General features: G+C 42.7%; 1 protein-coding gene across 1 annotated transcript in view; it reads right to left on the bottom strand.

Annotated features, from left to right (window-relative positions):
• The window catches only part of MMP20 (matrix metallopeptidase 20), a 65,999-nt gene extending 40,480 nt beyond the window's left edge, over positions 1-25,519 (bottom strand). Inside the window, exons 1-6 of the mRNA XM_004015973.6 lie at positions 25,339-25,519; positions 17,640-17,887; positions 13,367-13,515; positions 10,437-10,562; positions 9,494-9,655; positions 6,625-6,766 (exon numbers count right to left, since the gene is read on the bottom strand). Of these exons, the coding sequence (XP_004016022.2) occupies positions 6,625-6,766; positions 9,494-9,655; positions 10,437-10,562; positions 13,367-13,515; positions 17,640-17,887; positions 25,339-25,464 (953 nt within the window). The 5' untranslated portion in view covers positions 25,465-25,519. The remainder of the gene's footprint in view (positions 1-6,624; positions 6,767-9,493; positions 9,656-10,436; positions 10,563-13,366; positions 13,516-17,639; positions 17,888-25,338) is intronic.
• Between the last annotated feature and the right edge of the window lie 270 nt (positions 25,520-25,789).

Here is a 25,789-nt window from a genome sequence, read left to right as displayed (position 1 = left end):
TTTCTCCTCAACGGCTCCTTTTTATGCCTTCAAATGTTCCCAGGTATTTCTCAGAGTGAAAAATCCTCATTTGACTCTCCTGCCTCTTCCAGTTATTGTCTTAACTCCTTGTTATTAACAAGATTTTCAAATGAATGATTTGAAAATGAATGATTTATACCATCACTCTTTGTGCATGTATGCTAAGTTGCTTCAGTCGTGTCCAACTCTTCGCGACCCGAGGAACTGTAGCCCTCCAGGCTCCCCTGACCATGGGATTCTCCAGCCAAGAATACTGGAGTGGGTTGCCAGGCCCACTTCCAGGGAGTCTTCCTGACCCAGGGATCAAACCCTCATCTCTTTTGCCTCTTGCACTGGGAAGGGGCGTTCTTTACAACTAGGAAGCCCACCATTACCCTTTGCCTTTTCATTCCTCAGGATCTGGGTTCATTCCTTGTGGTTTAGTTGCTAAGTTGTGTCTGACTCTTTTCAACCCCATGGACTATAGCCTTCCACGTTCCTTTGTCCATGGGATTTCCTCAGGCCAAAATAATGGAATGGGTTGCCATTTCTTTCTGCAAGGGATCCTTCCCATTCAGGGATTGAACCCACATCTCCTGCATTAGCAGCCGGGTTCTTTACCACTGAGCCACCAGGGAAGCCCGAACTGTGCTGCTAAAACTATAGTCCATCATCCAGACAGTCAGTCCTGTTCTTCAGTTTCCGACCTGGTGACCTCAGCAGCACTGTACACTACTGATCTTTTTTTTTTTTTTTTTAAAGACAATCCTCTTTTCCCTGATTTCTCTGGGGTTCCTTTATAACAATTCTGTCTCTGATGTCAAGTAGACCTAGGTTAAAACTCTAGCTGGGAAAAAGAACGTGGATTAAAGGAGCAGATGTCTATAAAATGCTTAGGATAACATAGCACATTGTAAAGGATCATGAAATGTCGGACTTTATAATGAATAATATTATAAGAGTTTATCTAAAATTGAATTTTTCTTGATGCATCTAAATCTTTTTGATTTTCTTATCTAAGTGAGTGATGCTGCTACCTTCAACTCTCCTTTTCCATTGTTCTCATCAAATCAGTGTCAAGGTCCTGCTGGTGACTTTTTCAAGATGCCTCTTACATTTGTCCTTCTCTTCAATCCCTACCTGCATGACCCTGAAATATATTTTTCTTTCCATTACTATATGCAATACATAACATCTTTCAGAATGTAACAATTAGTCAATCAGTCAGGGATTTACAGATGTTTTAAAATAAAGAACCCTATTTTGAGAACAAAACAGCATGTGGAGAAGCCTAGCAGACATTTCTGGGGACCTGGATACTCAAGAACCTCCTCCTCCTTGTGGCTCTTCACCCAATCTGCAGGCCCAGGGCCCAGGGACATAGCAGCTTTTCTTACTCACACAGATGCATTCCAGTCAGAAGGCATTCATTCATTCAAGTCAAGATTCAACATTCTCTTCACAGTTCATAGGGTTACATTGCCTCACAGCTATGAGGCTTTCTATGTGAGTGATAGACTCTGCACTGGGTTTCAGCAGGCCTGGGTTGCAGAGCAGGTCTTCTGGGCTGAGAGTTCTGGGCCTGTCTTTCTTGTCTCCAAAATGAAGGATTTGGACACAGTCAACCTTTATGCCTATTCTACATGTGAAATGCTATTATTCTTCTGAGATCTGAAGCTGATAGACATATTCTTGATCTTATCATTAAAACTGTATCATGTAAAATCCAGAATAATAGAAGGCATGCAAATATCATTTGGGTATGACTGCTGTTTCAGTCATTTCAAGGAAATCTGAGATAACCTTAATATTTTGTTATTTATTATAAAGAGTAAATCTATGTGAATTAAATATGTGTGTGTGTGTGTGTGTGTGTGTGTGTGTGTGTGTGTGTGTGTGTGTAGCTGACGTTTCTCTTCAAACAGAACATTTGAATGGACCCATATCCATTTATACATGTGGAGAATGTGCAGCAGTCTCACAGTGACTTTAAAAGGCACTGCAATCATGCTTTGGAAACAAACTGCGGTTATTACATGCACAGCCTGAAATGTCTCATCAACAGATTATTGTTAGTGATGGGGAATTCCAGGCTGGCGGGTGGGAGAGAACAGGCTGGGAATGCTTTCATATAGCCCCCAGGTTGCCAGGCTGGCTGTGGCTGAAAGAATCCTTTGTTCTTTGTCCAGGCTTAGCAAGCCCTTGGGGACTTCTGGTGATGGGAGGTAGGGGATCAGGGCGATGCGAGTCCAGCTCTGCATGGCACCCACAAGGCAGCAGGGCAGGGCAGTTAGGAGCCCAGCCTCCGGCACAGGACTGAGGGCGTGGGCCCCAGCTTCAAACATGACCAGCCTTGTGAGCGTGATCAAGTTGTTCATCTTTTTTATGTCTAATAAAAAGGCAGTAATAAGAATTCATACCTTACAGGGCTGCTGTAAGGGGTTGATAACAAAATGCTTAGCACCAAGTACTGAACACATTGAAGTCACAACAAATATCAGGCAACATCTGCTTTTGCAAAGGAGGAAGAGAGGTTCAAGGTCCCATGGCGGGTTAGTGGCCGCTCCAGTGCTAAAAGGGTACCACTACTGGCTCCCCGTCCTCTTTCTAGCTCTTCCTAGTTCTTTGGAATTATCTGCCCTTACCACAATAGCTCCTCAGATCCTGAGTGGAAGAAGATGAGAAGGCGATGGTTCCCCTAATTTCTTCCCTGCTTTCCCCTTTCTAAATGTCCCTTATATCTATGCTTCTCTTTCTATTCTCTTATCACTCTCAGTATTTACATTTCATTTACATTTGGTATTTCATCAAAGGATGAAATTAGTTGTCCAATTAGTTGTTAGCAATTGTTGAATGCTCATAGTTCGATAAATAGAAGTTTAAAAAGCGTTTCCTTTAGTTTTTAAAGAAAATATAATTGTGTGAAAGGGCTGTCTTTGACTTCACTGTCTCTTGCCTTGATCACAACCACTAATAATACCAAAAGAAGAAGTTACTTGCTGCATTGGGGCACAAGTCCTACACCCCTCATCAGGACAGCACAGGGTCAGATGGAGCAGACGTCACCTTGCATTGTGTCTGGGGCTCTCCTGCTCTGCACCTTGCCTATCACTCCTGGGTCAGTGCCTACTGATTCCACTTTGGTTTCTTTCCTTTTCAATAATAAACAATAAAAACAAAGTAAATAATCAGCAAGTCTTAAGAAAAAAGAATCAATCAAAACAGGTAGCAATTAAAAATACCTCTGGTTGTTTCCAAGCCTTAATCCATTGTACATATTTTTGACTCCCCCTCCTAAATATAGGAACTGCCTTTTATTGAATGCTCACAAGTTTGGCACATGACTTGCCCAGTGTCACCTGATCAGTAGGAAGCATAACCAGAATTCAAATCAACTTAGCCTGAGGCTAAAGCCTAGATTTCTGGGTTTTCCTCTCACTTGCTTTGAAAAGTAGACACCCATCCATTGCTAAAGATTTAGTTCAGCTGGGTCTAATTTTTAAAAATTGGAAACAATACAGATGTTCATTAGTTTGGGACTGGTTAAATAAGTAAGGATAGATCTATACACTGGGATAATATACACATATATTAAATAAAGATGAAAATTAAAGTTCATTGACATGGAAAAAATGAGAGATAACTGAGTGAAAAAGTTTGCAAATCAGCACATCCAGCGCATTACAAAGTCTTACTTTTGTGGATATCCCTGTTTCCCTCCCATATTTATGATAAATCTCTACCCAGAGAAAAAGTCTGGAAGGATATTCAATAACATGTTTAACAATATGATTATTCTGTGTTATGGGCTGAATATCTGTGTTTTCCCATCATTCATCGTAACCCCCAGTGTGATGGGACCAGTGGGAGGTGATTAGGGCTTGATAAGGTCATGAGGGTGGGGCTGATGGAATTAGTGTGCTTTTATAGAAAGAGACACCAGAGCCTTTTCTCTGTCTAAATACATCCATGGCACAGTGAGATGGCAGTGCTGTTTGGATGTTTCTTTCTCTCATCTAACCTTGAGGTGTACAAAGGCCAGGGGACTGTTGATCTGTCTTTACAGGCCCAGGTACTGTGACGGGGTTAGCACCCTACACACTTTTCCAGTGAAGAAAAAGAATAAGTAATGTCACACATGCTTATTCCTGAGCTACCTCTGCCTATTCTGATGTGGTTGAATTCTGTCCCCAGTAAAGGGAGGAGTGGAGGTGAGAGTTGGGAGGTTTCTTTTTGTCCAAGGAGAGAAGTAATTACAGAGTAACTGGTAGCCATGTTCCAAGAGACAGCACAGTGGGAGGGAAATAGGAACAACACAACTTTAATTCATGAGCTTTCCGACAAGTCTTCATGCTTAGCCTCAGTCACTGTCTCCTTCTCACGGGGCTCCCAGCTGTGGCTGGTGAATCCCTCCAGCTCGGCCTTCCGCACCACTTCCCTCAGCCTCACTCAAGCACAATGGTTGGAGCTTTTATTACTTTGTTTTTATCAGTGACAGAAAATAATAAAACTATCCAAAACACTGACATCTGTCCAGGTGTTACTACCCACACCAACTATTCTCATGCAGCAGATTGCTCTCTTCTCCACTTCAAGGCATTTAGGCCCAGGAATTGTTACTATTGGTACTAGTCAACCACACTTCATTCCTTCATGTCTGCACACCTGCATTTTAAAAACCCATATTATTTGTACGCTCTGGGTCTACTCTTCATAACTATAAACAAGACACCTTTCAAATGGGCAGCTTATTTAAAGCTTTACTCTTTATTTCAACCTCACTTACTATCGGAAGCCTGCAGCTCATAGATAGGCCTTCCCTTAAAGGATTTTTCTCCAAAGATTGAATTATCGAAATTGCTAACACATTGTATACTAATGCCTGCACCCGATGAATAAGACTCACGGCCACTTTCTTAGCAGCTGCCCAAAGTATTCAAATTATTTTTCTTCATGCGTCTAGAAGAATCTCGTTTTCTGACTCTAATTTTAATAAATGAAAATAATCCTCTCCTAACTGATTCTATTAAATGTCTTTTAATCAGAAGCATTTTCACTAGAATTTTTACTTCCAACAAGATTACTCCAACAACTGTTGACATATAACTGCCTTACCACCTAAAATGAGCAGCTTCGCTGTAACTCTCTCAGGTTTTATTCTAGTACTTGAATTTAACTTTATAACACAGAACCTAAAATTTAATTCCCCTTTGTGTGTTAGTCATTCAGTCGTATATGACTCTTTGAGACCCCCCTAGACAGTAGCCCATCAGGCTTCTTTGTCCATGGGATTGTCTGGGCAAGAATATTGGAGTGAGTTGCCACTCCCTTCTCCAGGGGATCTTCCCTACCCAGGGATCAAACCCAGATCTACAGCATTGTAGGTTTCTTTACCGACTGAGTCCCCAAGGAAGCACCTGCATGAATTTTCCAACCTCTTCAGATTTTTCCAGTTATCACTCACTGCCTGTCACCATTCATCCACCTTTCAGCAAGCCAAAAATCAGCATCATTATTATCACACTTAATTTGGCTAGAAAAATGTATTACCAAAGCCTACTTCTTATCTTCAAATAAAAACTTCCACATTAATTTCAAAACATAAAGTTTTAATTTTCTCCTTTTCCCTTATTACACTAATGTTAAACTTACATCTACTTAATTTCCATGAGTAATCTCCATAACAACAAAATTACTAAAAAATAAAGATCAACCACCAACCACCACTCATCATAGCTATATCTGCAGCTATTCCTATAGTATCTTCACTAAAAATCCAGCATCTCCAGTATCATAAATTACTCAGTCTCCTGTGCCATAAAAGTCAAGTACAATGCAATCTCATTGTTTTTTATAACTCACAGATCTACTGAAACTTCTATTAATAAGCCCAAAAGAAGCATTCCTAAAACAACAATAATAGAAACTCAAACGTCAGGGTATTCTTTTAGTAGCTATAGCTGTGGTACAACAAGAAGTCACCAATATTCCCTCTCTTTCTGAGCTTTCTGACAACTGACAGTTGAAAAGTCAAGAGGCCTTGAGAAACAGGGCTTTAGGAAGAATACTAAGTTTAGTGCTCTCCACCCATCTATCTATGCTCCTGATTATCCATCTGTGACTCCATCCATCCATGCAATAACCTATCTATCCATCCTTCCATCTACCCAACCCTCTTTAACAAATATTTATTGAGAATATACTATGGACTCTCAGGAGGGATACAGAGGTGAATAAAGTAGAAATCAGAGAAATCTGGGCTGATGTCATAACTCAGTCACTTAATACAACTGTGTTACCTTGTAAAGTTTTGTGTTCTTTTGAGCTTCTGTCTTCATCTGTAAATTTGGGATTCTAACTCTGCTTCACGGTGAACAAGATTAGAAGAAATACTGGACTTATATAGAAAACAGCCCAGTGGCAAGAGCATCGTAGGTACCCCACAAACAGTAGTTTCGGCGACTCTGTGTCTCCCCAAAGACTCCTGCCTCCCATCTGACTGTCACACAGGACAGCACTTCTGCACAATCGTCACCCAAGGCAGTGACAAGGTCTTCTCCGACAACGTGTGCCTGGGCATGCAGCTGAGGCCTGGTGGGAGCTGGGGGCACGCGTCAGGCTTACCGGTCCCTGAAGAGCAGGAGCTCCTTCCCCAGCATCGTCACGGCATCGAAGGATAAGTTGGAGTCACAGAGGTCGGGGATGGACGGATTATGAGGGGGGCCATGGGGCGCAGTGGGCTTCCCTGGGAATGCTCTCCGAGGTCCTAGGATTCAAAGTGACTTGGTCAAAATGGTACCAGGAATGAAGTCTATACACTTCTGCTCCAGGGACCCACTTCCAGTGCATATTACAAGGTCACAAACAGCGTGGTTGTTGATGACATGAGGACCTGGGTTTGAATCCTGGCTTCATTAGTTGCTGACTCTTATGCTGGTGGTTCAGTCGCTAAGTCATGTCTGACCATGGAAACCCCATGGACTGTAGCCTGCTAGGCTCCTCGGTCCATGGGATTCTCCAGGCAAGAATACTGGAGTGGGTTGCCATTTCCTTCTCCAGGGGATCTTCCTGACCCAGGAGTCGAAGCGAGGTCACCTGCATTGCAGGCAGATTCTTTACCAACTGAACTATGAGGAAAGACTTGTGTGATTCAGATAAATAATTCAATCTCTCTAAGCCTCCATTTCCTCATAGTAAAATGGGGAAAGGCAATAAAGGTACCTACCTCAGAAGGTTTCTGTGAGAATTAAATAATGCCTGAAAAGCACTTTTAGCGGAGTGCTTGACACATAATAAAAGTTCCCAAAAATGGCAGCTATTATTTTATTATTATGCAAGTTTCTTTGATAGCTATGGGTGTTTGAAATTAGCAGTCTATTTTGAAAAATTCCTCTGGTTTTTTTTTTTTTTTGGTTATTAAGTATTTTTGCTTTCAATAAGATTATATCTTTCTTGTGTGTTTTCTTATTTTTGAACAGCTGCTTCTGGGTGTCCTGCCCTGTGCATAAGCTTTTTCTTAGGTGTCCAGGAGAGGCTGAGCAAATTCTTGGGGCCCTGAAGTACCATGGAGATGTTACCATTTAAAGGCATCTTCTAATAGATCCTGTTGGAACACAGGACCCAGCCCTTGGGGGAAATGCTATTGAGTTTTCATCTCCCGTTCTGTTCCTTAGGACTGTCTGCCAACTACAGAGGACTGATCTGGCGCTGCCTAAGCCACTGCTCCTGGCAGGTCCCTGTGCTGAATCGAGTCTTGTTACCATAGCTGGGGATCAGGGAAGGAGTGAGGCCAGGGAGTGAGGTGGGTAAGACCCGGGTGGAGAAGGGTCAGCAATAGAATGAAGATCAGAGGTTGGGGTGAGGCTTTGGGAAAAGATCAGAAAGTGGAAACTGGTCGGATCAGAAATACATTGCCATTTTTTGAACACTTACTAATCCTCCAAGCATTCTGCTGAAGCTCAGGGTGGTCAGCAGTAGGTGAGCCTTGTGCCTCTTGGCATTATAAAACCATGTTTCTGTATTTCGTTCACTTGCGGAAAATCAGCCTTGTCAAAATATAAACTTCCTCTCCTGGCTGAGGAACAGTGGCTGTCAGAATGGTGGTGACGTTTCAGGGCACAAAGACCCATAAAGGGTAGGCACAGATCTGGAGTGGGTTCCTCTTGCGGACCACAGGAGAACGGCATGACTACCCACTCTGGTATTCTTATCTGGAGAATTCCGTGGACAGAAGCCGCTGTCCATGGGGTCACAAAGAGTCGGACATGACTTAGTGACTGAGCACGCATTCCCTGATGGCCGCAGGAAGGGTTTTACACTGGAGCCCTAGCTTGTCATATGGAGAGATTCGCAGGTTGTTTTTTTTTTCTCTGTCACTCAAGAGAGAAGCAGAACTGGCATAGATCCCACTCTGAAGGGAAATAGCTGGCTGAACAATTCTTGGGATGAAATTTGTCTTTTATGTGCTTCAAGTGAGATCTGCCTGCAGCTGTGTGTACCTACGTCTAAACAACAGATGAACTGGCCAGATGCGGGAAGGCAGGAGGAGCTGGGTTCTACAGGCTCTTCTCTAGGCTGAGCGAAGAGCAGGAGTGCCTGCAAGTAAACACTGAATGAGCAGGTTCTGAGGCTTATGGGAAAGGCAGCTTCTTAGATTCTCCAGCTTTTTTACCCATCAAACAAACAAAATGTCAAGGTCTAGTGATGTTTCAAGATTTCTTCTCACGGATGAATGGACTTGACTTTCTGTTCAGGAAAATGGGATATAGAGTTCCTCATAATTCTTTATCACCTTTAAAAAAATGCTAACATTTCAGATAATTTTGGATATTTTGGGATATAGTCTTTGAGCCTCAGCTTTCTCAACTATAAAATGCAGAAAACATTTTATATCCCTCAGGCTAGTGATGAGGATGATATGTGATGACTCATATGAACATGATTTGTAAACTGCAGATCGGCTATATGACTAAATGGTACAGTTATTACCATCAACATTACTATTTTTAGGAAGATAAGGTCCATTCCCTTCTCGAGAGGATCTTCCTGATCCAGGGATCAAACCTGGATTTCCCGCATTGCAGGCAGACTCTTTACTGTCTGAGCCACCAGGAAAGCCCCGAGATAAGATCACTTATTTGCAAACGGATAAACACTATATATATATATATATGAACTATAAAAAAATCCATCCTTTTCCAATATCTAACCCCTGATCAACACTCAAAATACACACAAATGATTGTATTTGCTATAGCCATCGAGGGACCAATATGCTCTGGAAGAAAGATGTAAAATTTAAATATTCATCTTACAAAAGAAAGCAATACTTATATGTGGTAAATAAGTTTTTCCTAAGAGGGGATAGTTGGGGCTGTGGTTTCTAGCTTAATCTTCACCTATGTAGGTTAATGGCTGGCAGAGTACACTTTGCCACGAGACCAAATGCCTGTCATTTTCAGGGTCTGTACTCAAAACAGTGTAGTTATTGTACCATACAGTGCCTGGATCCCCTTCACGTCGTCCTTGGGGAGATGGAACCCATAGGGATTCTGATACTTATAAGTTGGGTACATCAGTGCTGACGGGTCTGTGGAATGGGCCAGGCCCAGTGCATGGCCAAACTCATGAGCAGCAACGGTGAATAAATTGAAACCTAGACGATATGAGAGAGGAAAAGACAGCATCAACACAGAGTTTTCTTTTCACTATTTCCTGTCTTCACAGGAGATTTTATGCCAAATCATAGTTTATTCATTTTCTTTTCAGAACTGGGTTATTAAAATGTTGGTAGGGTGTTCTGGCACTTAGCTTTGCTGACTTTAGCCTAGTTCTTCCCCCCTTGGCGAGGAGCGGCTTCGGGTAGGGGACGATGGAAATGTAAATCCATTTATTTTGTTTGTGGTCAGTGGTGCTCCGTAAAGAAGGGCTTCAGCACTAACAGTGGCAGCAATACCTAGATTTAGTCCATGCATGCTTTACTGGCTCCCTGTCTGCTCTCTTTTATCCACCCATGTTTCATACTGGAGAATTCCAGATGACATGCATGATATTCTAGAAATTTTAACCCATCCCCATTGCACTTCTCAGTAAAGTACTAATTCTTCTCAGGTCATTTTTGAACGTAGCCTATTTCCAAGTACAAGTAAACAAAAAATACTACATAGTTGAAGAAAAATACTGCTGTGTGTTGAGTAGGGGATTGCTGTTTCTCGAAATTATACCCTGTGAACCAGAGAGCAGACAAATCTACAGCACAATTGAGGGTGGATCTTTTCCCTTATGGTGTTCCCTTTTGGATTTTTGGCTTACTTGTTTTTCCTAGCCAGCCCCCCTAGTTAAAGGGTGGCTTGGGACGTTGAACCTCAAGGTTTCATGATGGAGGCCCAGAAGAAGGTACAATATTTTCCAGGTTATGGTGAATTGTGCATATATACCATTCGTTCCCATAGTCCACTTCTCAGCATTGTCGAAATGTGTATCTCCTCCCAGGCCTTCTCCAGGTGCAAATGCATGGGCTAGAGTCCCTCGAGGCCCATCAAATGGATAGGAATCCCCGTGATCTAGACATATGGGGCAGAATGCCAACAGGATTTAGTCCTTCTAGCAAATTTTGAGGGGTACATGATATCACAGGGAATGGACAACTTTTTGAACAGCATTGGTATTTCTCATACAAATAGATTTACTTTTCAATATTCATTTTTTAATAAGGGGAATCTCACATACCAATGAGTGACCGATTAAAATAATAAAAGTGATATTTTGTGTTTTAAAGATAGTGAGCATTAAAAATTTTTTAAATGTTCTTTTGTTATTGCATTTGTTGCACTGTCTGTCAATCGGCACAAGGCCTACTGTAGACTATGAACAAGCTGCAGATTCCAAAAGGAGAAAGGCAGACGGTTATTCAGCCACCATCTTATCCACTCACTGGACTGTGAACGTGTTGGCAGAGTGATTTCAATGCATTATTTAGGGGGTGGCAGTGAGGGAGGGACAAATTAGGAGTTTGGGATTAACGTATACACATTTCTATGTATAAAATAGGTAACTGACAATGAACTACTGTATAGCACAGGGAACTATACTCAACATTTTTGAGTATAGTATGGTGTAATAACCTATAAGGGAAAAAAATCTGAAAAAGAACATATATATATATATATGAATTACTTTGCTGTACAACTAAAACTAACACAACATTGTATATCAAATACATGTCAAAAAAATTGCTAACAAAAAACAAAACAAAAATACGATCTGGCTAAGACAGTGATAGTAAATTGGACAAGCGTGTGCTTTCTGTTTGTATGCTGTTACTGCTGCTGCTAAGTTGCTTCAGTTGTGTCTGACTCTGTGCGACCCCATAGACGGCAACCCACAGGCTCCCCCGTCCCTGGGATTCTTCAGGCAAGAACACTGGAGTGGGTTGCCATTTTCTTCTCCAATGCATGAAAGTGAAAAGTGAAAGTGAAGTTGCTCCGTCATGTCTGAGTCTTTGCGACCCCATGGACTGCAGCCTACCAGGCTCCTCCGTCCATGGGATTTTCCAGGCAAGAGTACTGGAGTGGGGTGCCATTCCCTTCTCCAGACAGTGTGAGCCAATTAATCAGAGTGGGATTACATTAAAACCTGCCCCATACTTTCTGTAACACACTGAATTATGGAAAAATGAGAGGTTGGCCACCCATTCTCTGCTAATAGGCCAGCCTGTGGCAGTAAAAAAATAAAATACAATAAAAAATGACAAAGCAGAAGCTATTCAGAAAACACTATTCAAGGCAAACTAATGTTGTAACTGCTGCCTTTAAACACCCCACAGTGACTGACTGCCCCACGAAGCACACGTGTGGAGCCCAACACCTCCCACGAGGACATGGCCTGGGCCATGCCTGGGAGCCCTGGGCAGCTGCCATCTTTCCCACCCCTGCATCCACTCCACCTGACTCAGGCATCCCCACACTTAACACATCTTCCACAAGGTAAAGATGCATTCAGAACAAGTCTAATTCTTATTTTGCTTAGTGTTTAGTTTGGAAACACTTCTGATTTTTAAGTGTTAAAAATGAGTTGTAGAGCCCAATATATTTTAAGGACATGTCAAAAAAAGGAAAGAAAATTTCTCTGTAATTTTATTATACTTTCATGCATAAAACTCCTGAAAGCAACGGACATATTTATAAAATTACAGCTTTTAAAGCTTAATTAGTATCTGTATTTACTTAAACGTTCATTACAAAATAATAGAAAAGGAGGAAGAATAAAATGAGGGATATTATACAATACATTTCATAGATTTTCAGGATTTTGGTGGGAATACCTTGTTTTATTTAAACCCAACAAAACAAAGTTCTGGTGTGCCATTCCCCAAGTTTCAGGGCAGTGTTGTTTAATCAGCACATGCCCTGAAGTCCTGGTTAAATGGCAGCAGAGTGCCAAGTCCACTTGTTTTAGGGAACACAGCACCAGCTTGAAAGATTGAGAGCCAGATGTTAGCTCCATCGCGCCTAAAGCTGCCCCAAGCCGCACCGCCCTGCCGCTTCCCTGGGGGTGGGTGGCCTTGACCCTGGGGGAGGAGCGAGACCCACTGTGGGCCAGTCACCCCAGGGCCACCTCTCAAGGGCTCCAGCTCAGGACTTACTTGATCCTCTCTCCCAGCTTCTATATATGTCTCTCCCCAGTGACATCAGATTAAAATTAAGATAAAGACTTTAAAGAGGACACTTAGAAAGGTTATCTGTGAAGGGAGAGGCGGGGATACTCACCTTGACTCAGAAAGCTGAGAGGGAAAAGACTTAAGCGGCCTTTCCTTCATTTACTACTAGACCCGTTTCTTTGAAACAGGGGCGAGTGAGGGACGGAGTGTGCAGGCTGGCGGCAGGCCTGGCAACTCCACCAAGAGGCGTCCGAAGCGTGGGCCAGACAGCAGCGGCAGCCGCCCTCCTAACCGTGCTGCCCGGGAAAGCTGCAGGAGCTCTGCGGGACTGACCCTCAGAGAGGATCCAGAGGGGCAGGTCCTCGGCTAATATGAAGGGGAGTGATGGACACCATCATGGGGCTGGGGTGAGGTCAGAGGGCCTCCCAGCCATAGAGAAGCTAAGCCTGACAACTTGTCCCTGACGGGGCAATGCCGCAGCGAAATGGGTTATTTTCTAGTCTGTTCTGTAGCTCAGCCATGTGGAGAACTCCCCAGATCTGTTTTCTGACTAAATAAAGGTCGTGACTTTGCCACGATCTCGGCCTCTGCCCTTCACAGCTCTGAGAAGGAGCGTGCTGGTCACATGGATTAAACATTGTATGAGGAAAAGTACTGAAATATTTTTCCTCTGGAGTAATAGACAAAATCCAGGAAGCACCACAGTACCTCCAGTTTCAAAAGAGATCATAATGTCTGCTTCGCCCGCATTGACTCTGACAAAGTTCAGAGGGACGGCGCTGCTCCAGGCCCTCAGGGCCATCTCCATGGCTCTGTCCACCTCCGCAGGGGTCATGGAAGGGGTGTACTTGGATATTCTGTCAATACAGAAGCAACACGTTTTCCTTTTAACAAGGGCTCCTAAGTGAAGAAAGTGAGAGTTATGTCAAGTTCATATTGAAAATAAAAATAGTGATAAAAATAGTGACCATAAATCTACAATTTAGAGATTTTTCTCCAAAATAATAATTCTTATTTTGCTTTCATCTTTATTACATTACTGAAACATGCTAACTTAAGAAAAATGAAGGGTGAAATGAAAAATTTGAGATTTCTGATGCTGAAACAGTTTGACTTTTGTTGTTATTATACATCACTAATTGGAAAGAATAATACCTGTGTAACTTTATGAGTAGCTAGAAGTCTGTTTTTCCCAAAGCGGTTTTAATTGAGAAGGAATCTTTTTCCCCTAAAGAGACCAAAATTTTTCAATTGTAAAAAAGTAAAGACAAAGAGTTTTGAGGTTTTGCAAATTCTTATTCAAAGACAAGCAGGTTTTCCCCAGGGCCATGGGGGAATGTTTTTTCTTAAAATAATGTACATCTTAAAAGAGGAAGTGCTAGCTTGTCACAAGGATGCTCACTTGGGCTGAAAAAGGCTCAAGTCTTTCTTTCATCAAGTCCTCCTCTGACAATGACACTGGAAGGCATAAAAGTATAGAGCATTTTGGATACAGTGGGTAGAGACAGTTGGTGTTTTTCTAGGATGTGCTACTTTGGAACCCAGGGGCTGGGGATTCTAAGCTGCCATAAAGGAAGGGCGGAAGAAAGGAACCGCAACCTGGGACCTTGGGCTCAGGTTGAATAGTGCGGGCAGAGTTAGAAGCCAATTCTGTAAATGTCCACCTTGAGAGCCAGACACATAGTCTACTTTTGCCAGGTCCTAGTCCTGGCTCTTGGACATAGTAGGTGCTTAGCAAACACTTGCTAAATGGATGAACTAATGAATAAAAGCTAGTGTTTTTTAGGGCCTACTTAGTTGTTCTCAAAGTTTAGGACCTGTGGTAACAACTCAGAAAGCTTGTTAAACACACAAGCGCGATCAAGAAATCTGCATTTTAACAAGGGTCCCAGGCTATTCTGATGCAAGCGGTGCAGTCTCAGCCACAAATCAACAGCGGTTGTCCCAGAGGCCCCAGAGGAAGGGACCATGTCCCACAGAGAGGAAGGGAAATAGCCAAACCCAGGAACTAAGAGGGAAGGAATAAGATCTCTCACTCCAGGAACTGGGCCCAAGAGGAGGGAGCTAGAGTGTCTAGAGGGGGAACCAGGACTCTTAAAGGGACCAGTTTAGCGTTTTCCGAATTTGCCACTCCCACAGCATAATATGAACCTGTGATTTGTCGTGGCTCTGTATAGTTAGCATCCCCCAATTCTCTCATATTGAAGATAAGTTATCCACCCCCCACATAGCAGCCTGTGTGTGTTGGGCTGGAGAAAACAGGCATGGAGAAGGGATGGACCAGAAAGGAAGAGCATGTGGACAGAGGTCCTTGCCCAGAGGGTCTAGAGATCGATATAGCAGCAGTGATGACAGCCGACGTTCTGGGAACACACGCTATGGGCTGGACCCGGTTCCAGGCACTTTTCAATGTGGTATGCCTGCTAACCCTCACAGCCACCTTCAGAGGTAACAGCATCACTCTATGTTTCATGACTAGTCAGGAACTGAGCCCAGTTCTTTATGACTCCAAAGTTTATGCCCATAAGCTCTAGATTATATTTTATCTTTTTCAGTCCTCTGAGTGCTAAGTTGCTTCAGTCTGTCCAACTCTGTGCGACCCTATGGACTGTAGCCCACCAGGCTTCTCTGTCCACGGGATTCTCCAGGCAAGAATACTAGAGTGGGTTGCCATGCCCTCCTCCGGGGGGTCTTCTCAACTTAGGCATTGAACCCCCATCTCTTAAGTCTACATGCTTTGTCTGGAGGGTTGTTTATCATTGCCACCAATGAAAGGAAGCCCTTTCAGTCCTCTGTGTGTGTGTTAGTTGCTCAGTCCTGTCCAATTCTTTACGACCCAACGAACTATAGCCCAACGGGCTTCTCTGTCCATGGAAATCTCCAGGCAAGAATACTGGAGGGGATTGCCATTCCCTTCCTCCAAAGGCTGTTCCTGAGCCAGAGATCGAACCCTGGTCTCCAGCATCACAGGCAGATTCTTTACCCTTTGAGCTACAGGGAAGTCCTTCCAGTCCTCTGGGCTATGTTAAAAGAAGTTATTCTGAGATCCAGTAGCTACACAGAGCTAAGGTAGTCTCTAGTTCCTTTTTTTTGAAGAAGGGGAGGGGAGGAGAAGGCGAGTTGTTCAGGAGGAAGTGGATGGTCAGTGTGGGTGTGTTGAGGGGTTTTGGGGACTGCCCGAAGAATATTACCGCAAGAATACTATACTTCAAATCCCAAGTTAGCTTGATCTATCCCCTTGTCTTTGCTGTGCGTAATCACAGACTATGGCTTCCCAGGTGGTGCTAGTGGTAAAGAACCTGCCAGGCAAGGCAGGAGACATATGAGAAGCGGGTTTGATCCCCAGATCGAGAGGATCCCCCCGAGAAGGGCGTGGGAACCGCTATTCTTGCCTAGAGAATCCCATGGATAGAGGAACTTGGCAGGCTATAGTCCATGGCGTTGCAAGGAGTCGGACATAACTGGAGTGATTTAGCACGAATGTAATCACATACGACGCCCTCGGAAATGTTTAGGAAATGTTTACACAGTTTAGGAAATGTTTAGGAAAGTTTACTCAGTTTAGGAAAACTTCCTATGACACAGTTTAGGAGATGATGGGAAAGACTTCATGAGTTTATGTAAAAATATAAAAATTTCCTCTCTTACCTCGTAATCTCGTGGATGCTCAGTTTCTTTTAGGTGTTTGGTTTTTTTTCTTCCCCCCCAAGAAAGATCTTTGAGGCTTTCTCACACTGAGGCAGAGACTAATAGCTGTATCCAGAGTGCCACCTTATGGACTCAAAGGCTCATAGCAGCTAACAGGTGGCCTAGAGGAATCATCTGATCTCTGCTTGGGTTTGGGCCCTCACTGGAGTGCGGGGGCAGTGTAACAGCTGGCTCTGTAGCTACCCGCCTCCCCTCGCAGGGTTTGCTGATTACAGTATTGGAAACACTCTTCACTACGGCTCATTTCAGCTACCAGCCTGCCACCAGTGAACGTCAAGTTGGGAAGAGGTGAGCCGCAGCAGGCCATTTCCATCACACAGATAAGAGCTGTAACTCACCTCCCGAACATCGATAACAGTAAAATGCACTATAATAATTAGGAAGCACCACGGTCGGTCTATGGGAGGTGGACCGAGTGGGGAGGGAAGCCAGCACTGGCCCGGCAAATGGATGCGGGCTGCGGGGCCAGAGTTCAGGCCTGAGACTCCAAAGCACAGCACGGGGGTTGGTTCTGCCTGGGTGAGTCCTCTTGGATGATGCAGAATCCTTGTTCCCCCTCGGGCGGGAAGACATCGGAGGATGGCCGAGGAGGCTGGGCTCACGTGTGGGAGCCGAGGAGGACCAGGCGGGAAACGGGGGAGCTGGGGCTCGGGGCGGCCAGCTCTCGCTTGGCCTTCGGGTCAGGCACGGATGTCACGGGCCATCCCTGAGTGACCTGGTAGCTCCTCCACATGCTGCATGCTGCTGCAGCTCTCTGCTTAGACTTGTGGTTTCACATCTCTCACCCGGAGCTGCGGCCATTTGCATGTATTTCTCCCCAAAAGGCGAGGGAAAATGATGTGCTTAACCTTTTATCTCCAGAACTGAATGCCCAGACATTTAACAAATTGCCAACAAATTATTTTTGGAATTAATAAAAATTAATTTATTAGGTGAGCTTTACTTCTAATTTAGAAGATTGTTTTAAGAAAACTGATTGGTACCATCAGGTTATTAATCTTAGACAAGATTCATTTTCTTTATGGAAAAACGTGTTGTCTCTAAACTGGTAAAACTGTCATACCTAAAATGGCCACTCATTAGGACAATCTTGAGGTCATATTTTCTCGTGAATTCTCCATTGTCTAAAGAGTAGACCAAAAAAGCTCGCATTCTCTTTTATGATTGGGACGAGTCATGATTTTTATACACATCAGAAGGAAGATATTTTTAAAAGAAAAGAAGGAGAGGGAGGCTATTTCTCTCTGAATTTGGAAAGACTCGATCTCATTACCTGTATGTCAAAGTATTTTTTTTCCATTTGGGTTCACCTGGGAAGAGGCGATAGTCGGCCACGTCGGGAACTCCACAGCGAGGCCTCTTGATCACGTCCATCGTAGCTCGGTCTAACTTCCCGGTGACTCGGAGGCCGAAGAACTCCTGCAGCTCCTTAATCTTTTTAACCGTGGAATTGCCTCCTCTTGCAACCATCTCCCCAATCTGGGGCCCTCCTTTCCTTGTGTAATACTTGTCAAGGTACGCCTGAAACGGAGAGGCAGGCTGACGTCTACAGCGCAAGCTCTGAGCAACACTTATGCTCAGGTAAGACAGGACAGTAGTCTTGTTATGCTAAAGACAGTCTGCACAGCATTTGCCACTTTTGAAAAAAAATTAGATATACTTGCATATATAAAGCTTAGATAGATAAGTCCAACTTATTAACAACAATTATCTTGGCAAGTGGGATTTTAGATTTTTTTATTTGCATGCATTTTGTGCTTTTTCTACAATGAACTGCTATTTTAAGAGAAAAAAAATATTAGAAAGAAAATAATGTGAACATTTTCCCCACAGCCCATTTATCTGTATTGAAGTCTTTAACAACTTGCAAAATAAAGACTATCCTATTTCTCTGTAAGCAGCTATCAGTGTCGCCTTTTCATTATACACTGTGAAAGAGCAGTGTGTTCTTAACTCTGTGAGGCCACATAGTGCAGGCTCTCATTTTATGTGAAAGCAGTAGGTGTCAACCTGTTTCCTGACTGAGACTTTTAAATAATTTAGGTGTGTTCAATACGTGGGGTGTTTTTCAAGGAGCAGGTTTTCTAGGACTAACTGTTCCTTGAAGCAAATATTAGAAAATTAGACATAAATATAATGTTTTCATTTGCATTTAAAGGCTTAAAACCCCTAATATATCACTCAAAACACTCTGTATGACTTATCAGGTGAAGTGAATAATATAGTCACACAAAGGCAGGTTTAGTGCCTGCTGTTGTCCTAGGAATTTCAGAAAGCAGCTAAAGATTTATATCTGTATTTTATTATACATAAATGTTCATATTTATATAAGATGCATATTGTATATAAAATTATTTGTATATCATATGAACTAATTCAGAAACCATGTGTTTTGTTATATTCTATATAAACTATGTGTATCATGCATTTCCATTAAATATATTTATGTATAAGTAATAAAATATTGGAAGTAATCTTAATATCTAACAATAGGGAATGTGTTAGATACATTATTATATACTGATTTGAAATAATACTAGGCCTCTGCTAATATCACATTTTTGAAAAATATTTAGTGGCATGTGTAATGATTCAATATAATGGCAATACACTGAGAAAAGCAGAAGTGAAACCTTTATACAGATTATAATCATAATTTCATACATAAACCAAATCATATAATGTATATGTATTATGTTCATATTTATTATGTCTGTATGTTAATATATCAATAATAATGTCAGCATGTATATTAACATTTCAAGTTAACATACTAATCAATACACTGGTAATTAGCACATATAATTTAATAGAGTGAACGTAAGTAACATAAATAATAGAAAGAAATATATCTGAATATTAATCTTGCTTATCTCTGGGTTGTAAAGTTGTGGGTGACAATTTGTCTTTATCCTTTCCTATATCCCAAAGATTTCTGGTGTCAACATAAGCTGTAATTGTTAAGCAAAAAGTGAAAAGGAATAAGACTCACTTGTTTAGACAAGGTGCTCTGTGTCCTTACTGTGTCCTTCCTGTGGGCTCAACCAGCCCTTAGTCCTTGGCCTGCTTGTGAGCAGACCTCACTTCCTTGGTGGTTGTTCTTTGTAAAATCTTAGTGAGATAAGAACCCAAGAGGAGGAAAAGGGTGAGGGAGCCCTGGAACCCAGGAGAGGTGCCCTGAAACAGAGGTGCAACTATTTGCTTTCATTTCCATGTCTCATTAAGCTATCTGATATACGCATTTATGTTTCTGATTCTTTTGGCAAGATGACGTTGATTCTCTGAGCTATTCTGTTTGCTCAAGCGGATGCTGTAGCCATACAAGGCTCATGGTAAGTCTGAATTACAGTCTTCAGAGGTGAGCTCTGTGTGGAGCTCTGTGCTCCATATGTTCTGAGGCTGTTTAAATTTCAAATATTTTGTTTCCTGTTAGATTATTACAGTTACACTCTAAACTCTAATTTTGATTTCACAAAATATGGTCCCATAAGAAGATGCTTTGGCCACCTGCTGCAAAGAACTGACTCATTTGAAAAGAACTTGATGCTGGGGAAGATTGAAAGCAGAAGGGGACGACAGAGGATGAGATGGTTGGATGGCATCACCAATTCATTGGACATGGGTTTGAGTAAACTATGGGAGGTGATGATGGACAGGGAGGCCTGGTGTGCTGCAGTCCACGGGGTTGCAGAGAGTTGGACATGACTGAGTGACTAAACTGAACTGAAGAAGATGCTTAATATACATTAAGTGAAAAGAGATTTATCACTATTATTATTATAGTACAAGCCAAGTTTGTAAATAGAAATGTGTGTATATGAATACACACAGATATAGAGTGATAAACTAGGATGAGGTGAGGAAGTAGGTGGGGGTTGCCAAAAACACAGTGATCCAGAAAAATAATATCAAATGCAATATTTTTGGAAACAAAATGTAAATTAAGGCCAAAAAAATTCACGGTGGAAAAAATATTAAAATTTTAAATAAAGATAGGATCCAACCTTTAGCAGTCCTTTGTCCTAGTCCCAGCCCTGAGTCATAGAAAGTATTTTGAAAAATATAGACTAAGAGACTAACAGTTTTTATATGTTGGTGATGGAATTAAGAATAATACTTTTAAAATCATAAATGTTATATATATATGTTTGCTATGAACATATAGCAATACAATTTTTACAATAAAATGGTTCTTCTTCAAAATGTGCTTAAGAGGCTAGGCCTGCAGCTCAAGAAGTTTAAGGCTAGTGATAGCAAATAGGATGCAAACCATCTTCAATGAAGTAAAGGTAGAATTAGAAGCAATTTCTCCTTAGAGCACGAGGACTGGTTGCTGCGGTGAGCGGGTGAGCTGCTCCCCACTGGGTACTCCCGCGGGATGCGGCTCTTACACGGATCCTATCTTTACTTAAAATTTTAATATTTTTTCCACTGTGAAATTTTTTGGCCTTAATTTACATTTTTTCCCCAAAATATTGCATTTGACATTATTTTCCTGGATCACTGTGTTTTTGGCAACCCCCACCCACTTCCTCGCCTCATCCTAGTTTATCACTCTATATCTGTGTGTATTCATATACACACATTTCTATTTGCAAACTTGGCTTGTACTATAATAATAATAGTGATAAATCTCTTTTCACTTAATGTGTATTAAGCATCTTCTTCAGCTCAGTTTATTTTCTGAAATATTTGTCACTTTTAAACATGATGTTTACGAACATATAAACATCAAAATTTTATTATGATATAATAATCAAATGAGAAGGAACCAAAATTTGAGTGTGCTGCTAAGTCACTTCAGTCGTGTCCGACTCTGTGCGACCCCATAGATGGCAGCCCACCAGGCTCTCCCGTCCCTGGGATTCTCCAGGCAAGAACACTGGAGTGGGTTGCCATTTCCTTCTCCAATGCATAAAAATGAAAGTGAAGTCACTCAGTTGTGCCCGACTCTCAGCGACCCCATGGACTGCAGTCCACCAGGCTCCTTTGTCCATGGGATTTTCCAGGCAAGAGTACTAGAGTGGGGTGCCATTGCCTTCTCCAAAATTTGAATATAATGGCAACTTAAAAATATCTTTATGCACAGAAAGTGAAAGGGTAGTAAAGACACCTGAATTTAACAATTTGTATTTGGAAGTTTTTTAATTTTTATTTTCTTCAACTTTTAAGTTAATAATGCTGCTTGCTGCTGCTGCTGCTGCTAAGGCACTTCAGTCGTATCCGACTCTGTGTGACTCCAGGGACAGCAGCCCACCAGGCTCCTCTGTTGACGGGATTCTCTAGGCAAGAATACTGGAGTGGGTTGCCATTGCCTTCTCCATAAGTTATAAAAATGTGATAATAAAAGCTTCTATTATTTTAAGGACAACTGAACAGCCTGTATTAAATGTCATATTGATATTACTATTTAAAAACAAACAAACAATAGGCTAAAACTCTGGATGATGAGACTAATTACCTCATCTTTTCCCAAGCCTTTGTGATAATTAGCCAATGAGAATTGAAAAGATACAAGCGGGCATGAAATAAATCAATTAAAACCTGTTTATCTTTGCAAGAATGGACTATTGTGTTCCTGGGTGGAGGCAGAGGTGACTAGCACTTGGAAACATTTCCTGCCTGGAGTTCCCAGGCGCAGTTTGCCCGCTGTTGGTGAGCGGTCGAGAGAGAAGCGAGCAGGGTGGAGGCCCAGGCCCCGGTGTGTGCTGGCCTGACTCTGGACTCAGCGGTGCCCTCCTGCCATCTGGCCTGCTGCCCCAGGCTGCTGCACTCGCTCTTTCCTCTGCCTGGACAGCTCTGTCTCCAGATCTTCACACGACTGAGAAGGTCAGGTCCACATAGTTCTTTACAGAGTTCAGGTTCATTGCAAATATCCCTTCCTCAGAAAAGCCTTCCTGGACTACTCAGGTGAGAATGCCCCCCTCCCCCTCCATGGCCCTCGTAACTCTCTATCATCCTGGTAAATTTATTTTTTAATATCACATGGACACTTGTTGATTGCCTGGCTTGTCTCCTCCCAGCTCTTCCCACTCGTCCGTCATGCCCATGTCAGTGCTGGAAGAACAGGAACTTGACTTGTTTTGTTCACTGATGTTTCTCCAGTGCTTAGGACATACCTTGGCACATAGCATATAGCAAGTGAAAGGGTGAAAGTGAAAGCTGCTCAGTCGTATCCGACTCTTTGCAATCCCATGGACTATACAGTCCATGGAATTCGCCAGGCCAGAATACTGGAGTGGGTAGCTTTTCCCTCCTGCAGGGGATCTCCCCAACCCAGGGATCAAACCCAGGTCTCCGGCATTGCAGGGGGATTCTTTACCAGCTGAGCCACCAGGGAAGCCCAAGAAAACTGGAATGGGTAGCCTATCTCTTCTCCAGCGGATATTTCCGACCCAGGAATCGAACCGGGGTCTCCTGCGTTGCAAGTGGATTCTTTCACCAACTGAGCTGTCAGGGAAGCCATTCAATAAATAATTGCTACACGAATAAACTTAAGCTGTTTTATGAAATAAGTCTATTTTCATGTTGTTTCATTTGTTGTATTGTTGCTTGAGTTGTTAGCTATTTCTTTAAACTATAAGATGGGACAGTAATTCTTTCTAGTCATCGGGATGCACTGAGGAGGTTTGCCTAGATCAGACCAGCCTGCTGAAGAGTGACACCCGTTCCTTCCTGGAGCTGACGCCTAGAGCCACTGCAGGCAGGAGAAGGCCTGTTTGCCAGGTGTCAGCAAGTTTCCTTGATCCTTGGTCGAAGGTCTTTCAAAGTATGTCATAAGGGAGACTGAAGGGGCTTGACTAGCTTTGGAGAGAAAGGATAAAGGGTCATTGTGAAAGTGACAGTGTTAGTTGCTCAGTCGTGTCTGACTCTGTAATCCCATGGATTGTAGCCCCCTAGGCTCTTCTGTCCATGGGATTTCCCAGGCAAATTCCCAGAATACTGGAGTGGGTTGCCATTCCCTTCTCCGCGGGATCTTCCCCACCCAGGGATCAAACCCAGGTCTGCCACACTGGAGGCAGATTCTTTACTATCTGAGTCATCAGAGAAGCCCCAGGGGGTCACTAGAGATCGCTAACATTCCAAGAACACCTAATTCTTTCCCAATACTCTTAGCAAAGACAGATTTCTTTCAAGGCTCACTGGCCTTACTCCTGCATAGACCACTATGGGGTCAGTTAACTGTTTTCTGAAAGGTCCGATAATTAATATTTTCTGTTTCATCACGTGATTTCCACCATTGTGGTACAAATGCAATAGATGATTTGTAAACAAACAAGGGTGGCTGGTTTGGGCCCAATGAGCATAGCTTGTCTGAACCTGGACAAAACCATGATTTTCAGCCACCAGATCAGTTCTAACCTCAGCATGACACCTTCTGGAGGTCCAGTGGCATGAAACTGGGTAAGCGATAATTACATGTCAGGAGAAGGGAGGCAAAGCCTGGTGGCAAAATACGATTGGAAATAGACCCAGTTAATATTCTGAGATATGTTATTTAGAATTTAGCTCATCTGAAAGTGGTTTCAAGTCAAAGAACATTCAACTCAAGTCTGTACCCGGCATCCACTGTGCTGTTTATATGGAGGGCTGATATTCAAAACGTTGAATGATCGGTGTGGCAGGAGGACTGATCAGTTAGAAAGCAAGAGTGGCGTGAGCCATCAGTAGGGACCCGCGGTGTGTACAGAAGAAGCAGCCCACGAGTGTGGCCTGGCAGGTAGGAAAGCAGTCCCCAGCAGGGCTGCAATCACAAGTGTGCTGTCTTTGTGACAGATACACCAAACAGAGGCCCTGGTGCAAAAACGTCTCACTACACAACTTTCACTAACGGAAATTCCTCCACTGAAGATTTATTTCTTTAGGCTAAAGTTTGACACCTTTGTTTTAAATGTAAAAAAGAACAAAAGTAAAAAAATCCCTCCCATCCCCCTACCCAAAAACAAACAAACAAAAAAAAACCCACCCCAAAAAAGCTTGGAAGCAAATATACATTGAATTACTTTGAGTCACTCTTAGTCTTTGAAGGAGTTCTGGTATGCTGAATAAATTATTTGTATTCGATCCTTGCCAACAGTCAGTTGGGAGAGATTTTAAAAGAGAAAGATACAGAAAGTGTAAATAAATAAGGGACTTTGGGAATATGCTTTAGAGAGGAAAGACCTTGGCATGAGAAGTGGGTTGGCATCCAAGAAAAATTTGGTTCACTTCAAATTTTGATCAAGTTTGCCCTGAGTATAAAAGCCATTTTTCTGAAAAGTGAACACAGGAAATCTTTCTGTTGTGACTGTTAGGAATCTTAGCACTAAATTTGCAACCCACCTCTACTGTGCAACAGAGAAGGCGATGGCACCCCACTCCAGTACTCTTGCCTGGAAAATCTCATTGATGGAGGAGCCTGGTGGGCTGCAGTCCATGGGGTCGCGAAGAGTTGGACACGACTAAGCGACTTCACTTTGACTTTTCACTTTCATGCATTGGAGAAGGAAATGGCAACCTACTCCAGTGTTCTTGCCTGGAGAATCCCGGGGATGGGGGAGCCAGGTGGGCTGCCGTCTCTGGGGTCGCACAGAGTCGGACACGACTGAAGTGACTTAGCAGAAGCAGCTACTGTGCAAATCTTACACTTTGTTTTTTATTTTTCTGCCCTTAGTTTTCCTTCTACGTTGTTCCTCAAACACTTCTTTGTCTTTCTGTAATGCTTGTATTTTTGCAAGCCCCCTCAAATTCTGTGTGCAGCAAAATACCTGGATAGATATTCATTTATGTATTTATGCAATCTTGCAACACAGATACTCAGTGTGTACTAGACACCAGTCTTAGCTGTACAGGGAATCGTATCCATCAGATTTCAGTGGACTTAGAAGATGATTTCAAAACCGCAACAGATATTCCTGATTTTCTTATTATTATCCCCTTTAGATTTTCTGGGGCAGGAGGGGGAAGAGGGAATTGTGCAAAGATTCACCAACCTGTGCAAGGCGGTAGTTGTTCCTTGAGGTCCTGGGGGAGGCTGCAAGTAGGGAGGGGGCTGCGGTGGAAAACTTCAGAGCGGTGATGAGGAGGACAGCAAGGCCAGATGCAGGAAGCACCTTCATCTCCTCTTGGCGGATCGGTAATTATAGCAACCCTAGGGGACGCGAGACAGTGCATGCTTGCACTTCAACCTTGAGCTGCTTTTATAGAGTCAAACAGGTCTGGGCCCTCAGAGTAAGGATGATTCATGTCTCAAAAGGTAATTATACAGCTCCTTTCTCCCCTGATGATGGGGTAACACAGTAGGACACAGGAGTCAGGGAAAGCTTCATTCTTTGCCATTTATCAAGTGGCAAAAGGAGGAAAAACAATCACTTTTAATGCAGTTTGTCAGCTATTAATAATTCCACGAACTGGAGTAAACAGGATTAATCTGAGCCCATCTCA

This window comes from Ovis aries, chromosome 15, assembly GCF_016772045.2.
Source record: "Ovis aries strain OAR_USU_Benz2616 breed Rambouillet chromosome 15, ARS-UI_Ramb_v3.0, whole genome shotgun sequence".
Lineage (NCBI taxonomy): Eukaryota > Metazoa > Chordata > Mammalia > Artiodactyla > Bovidae > Ovis > Ovis aries.
This window is presented reverse-complemented; position numbering and strand designations above follow the sequence as displayed.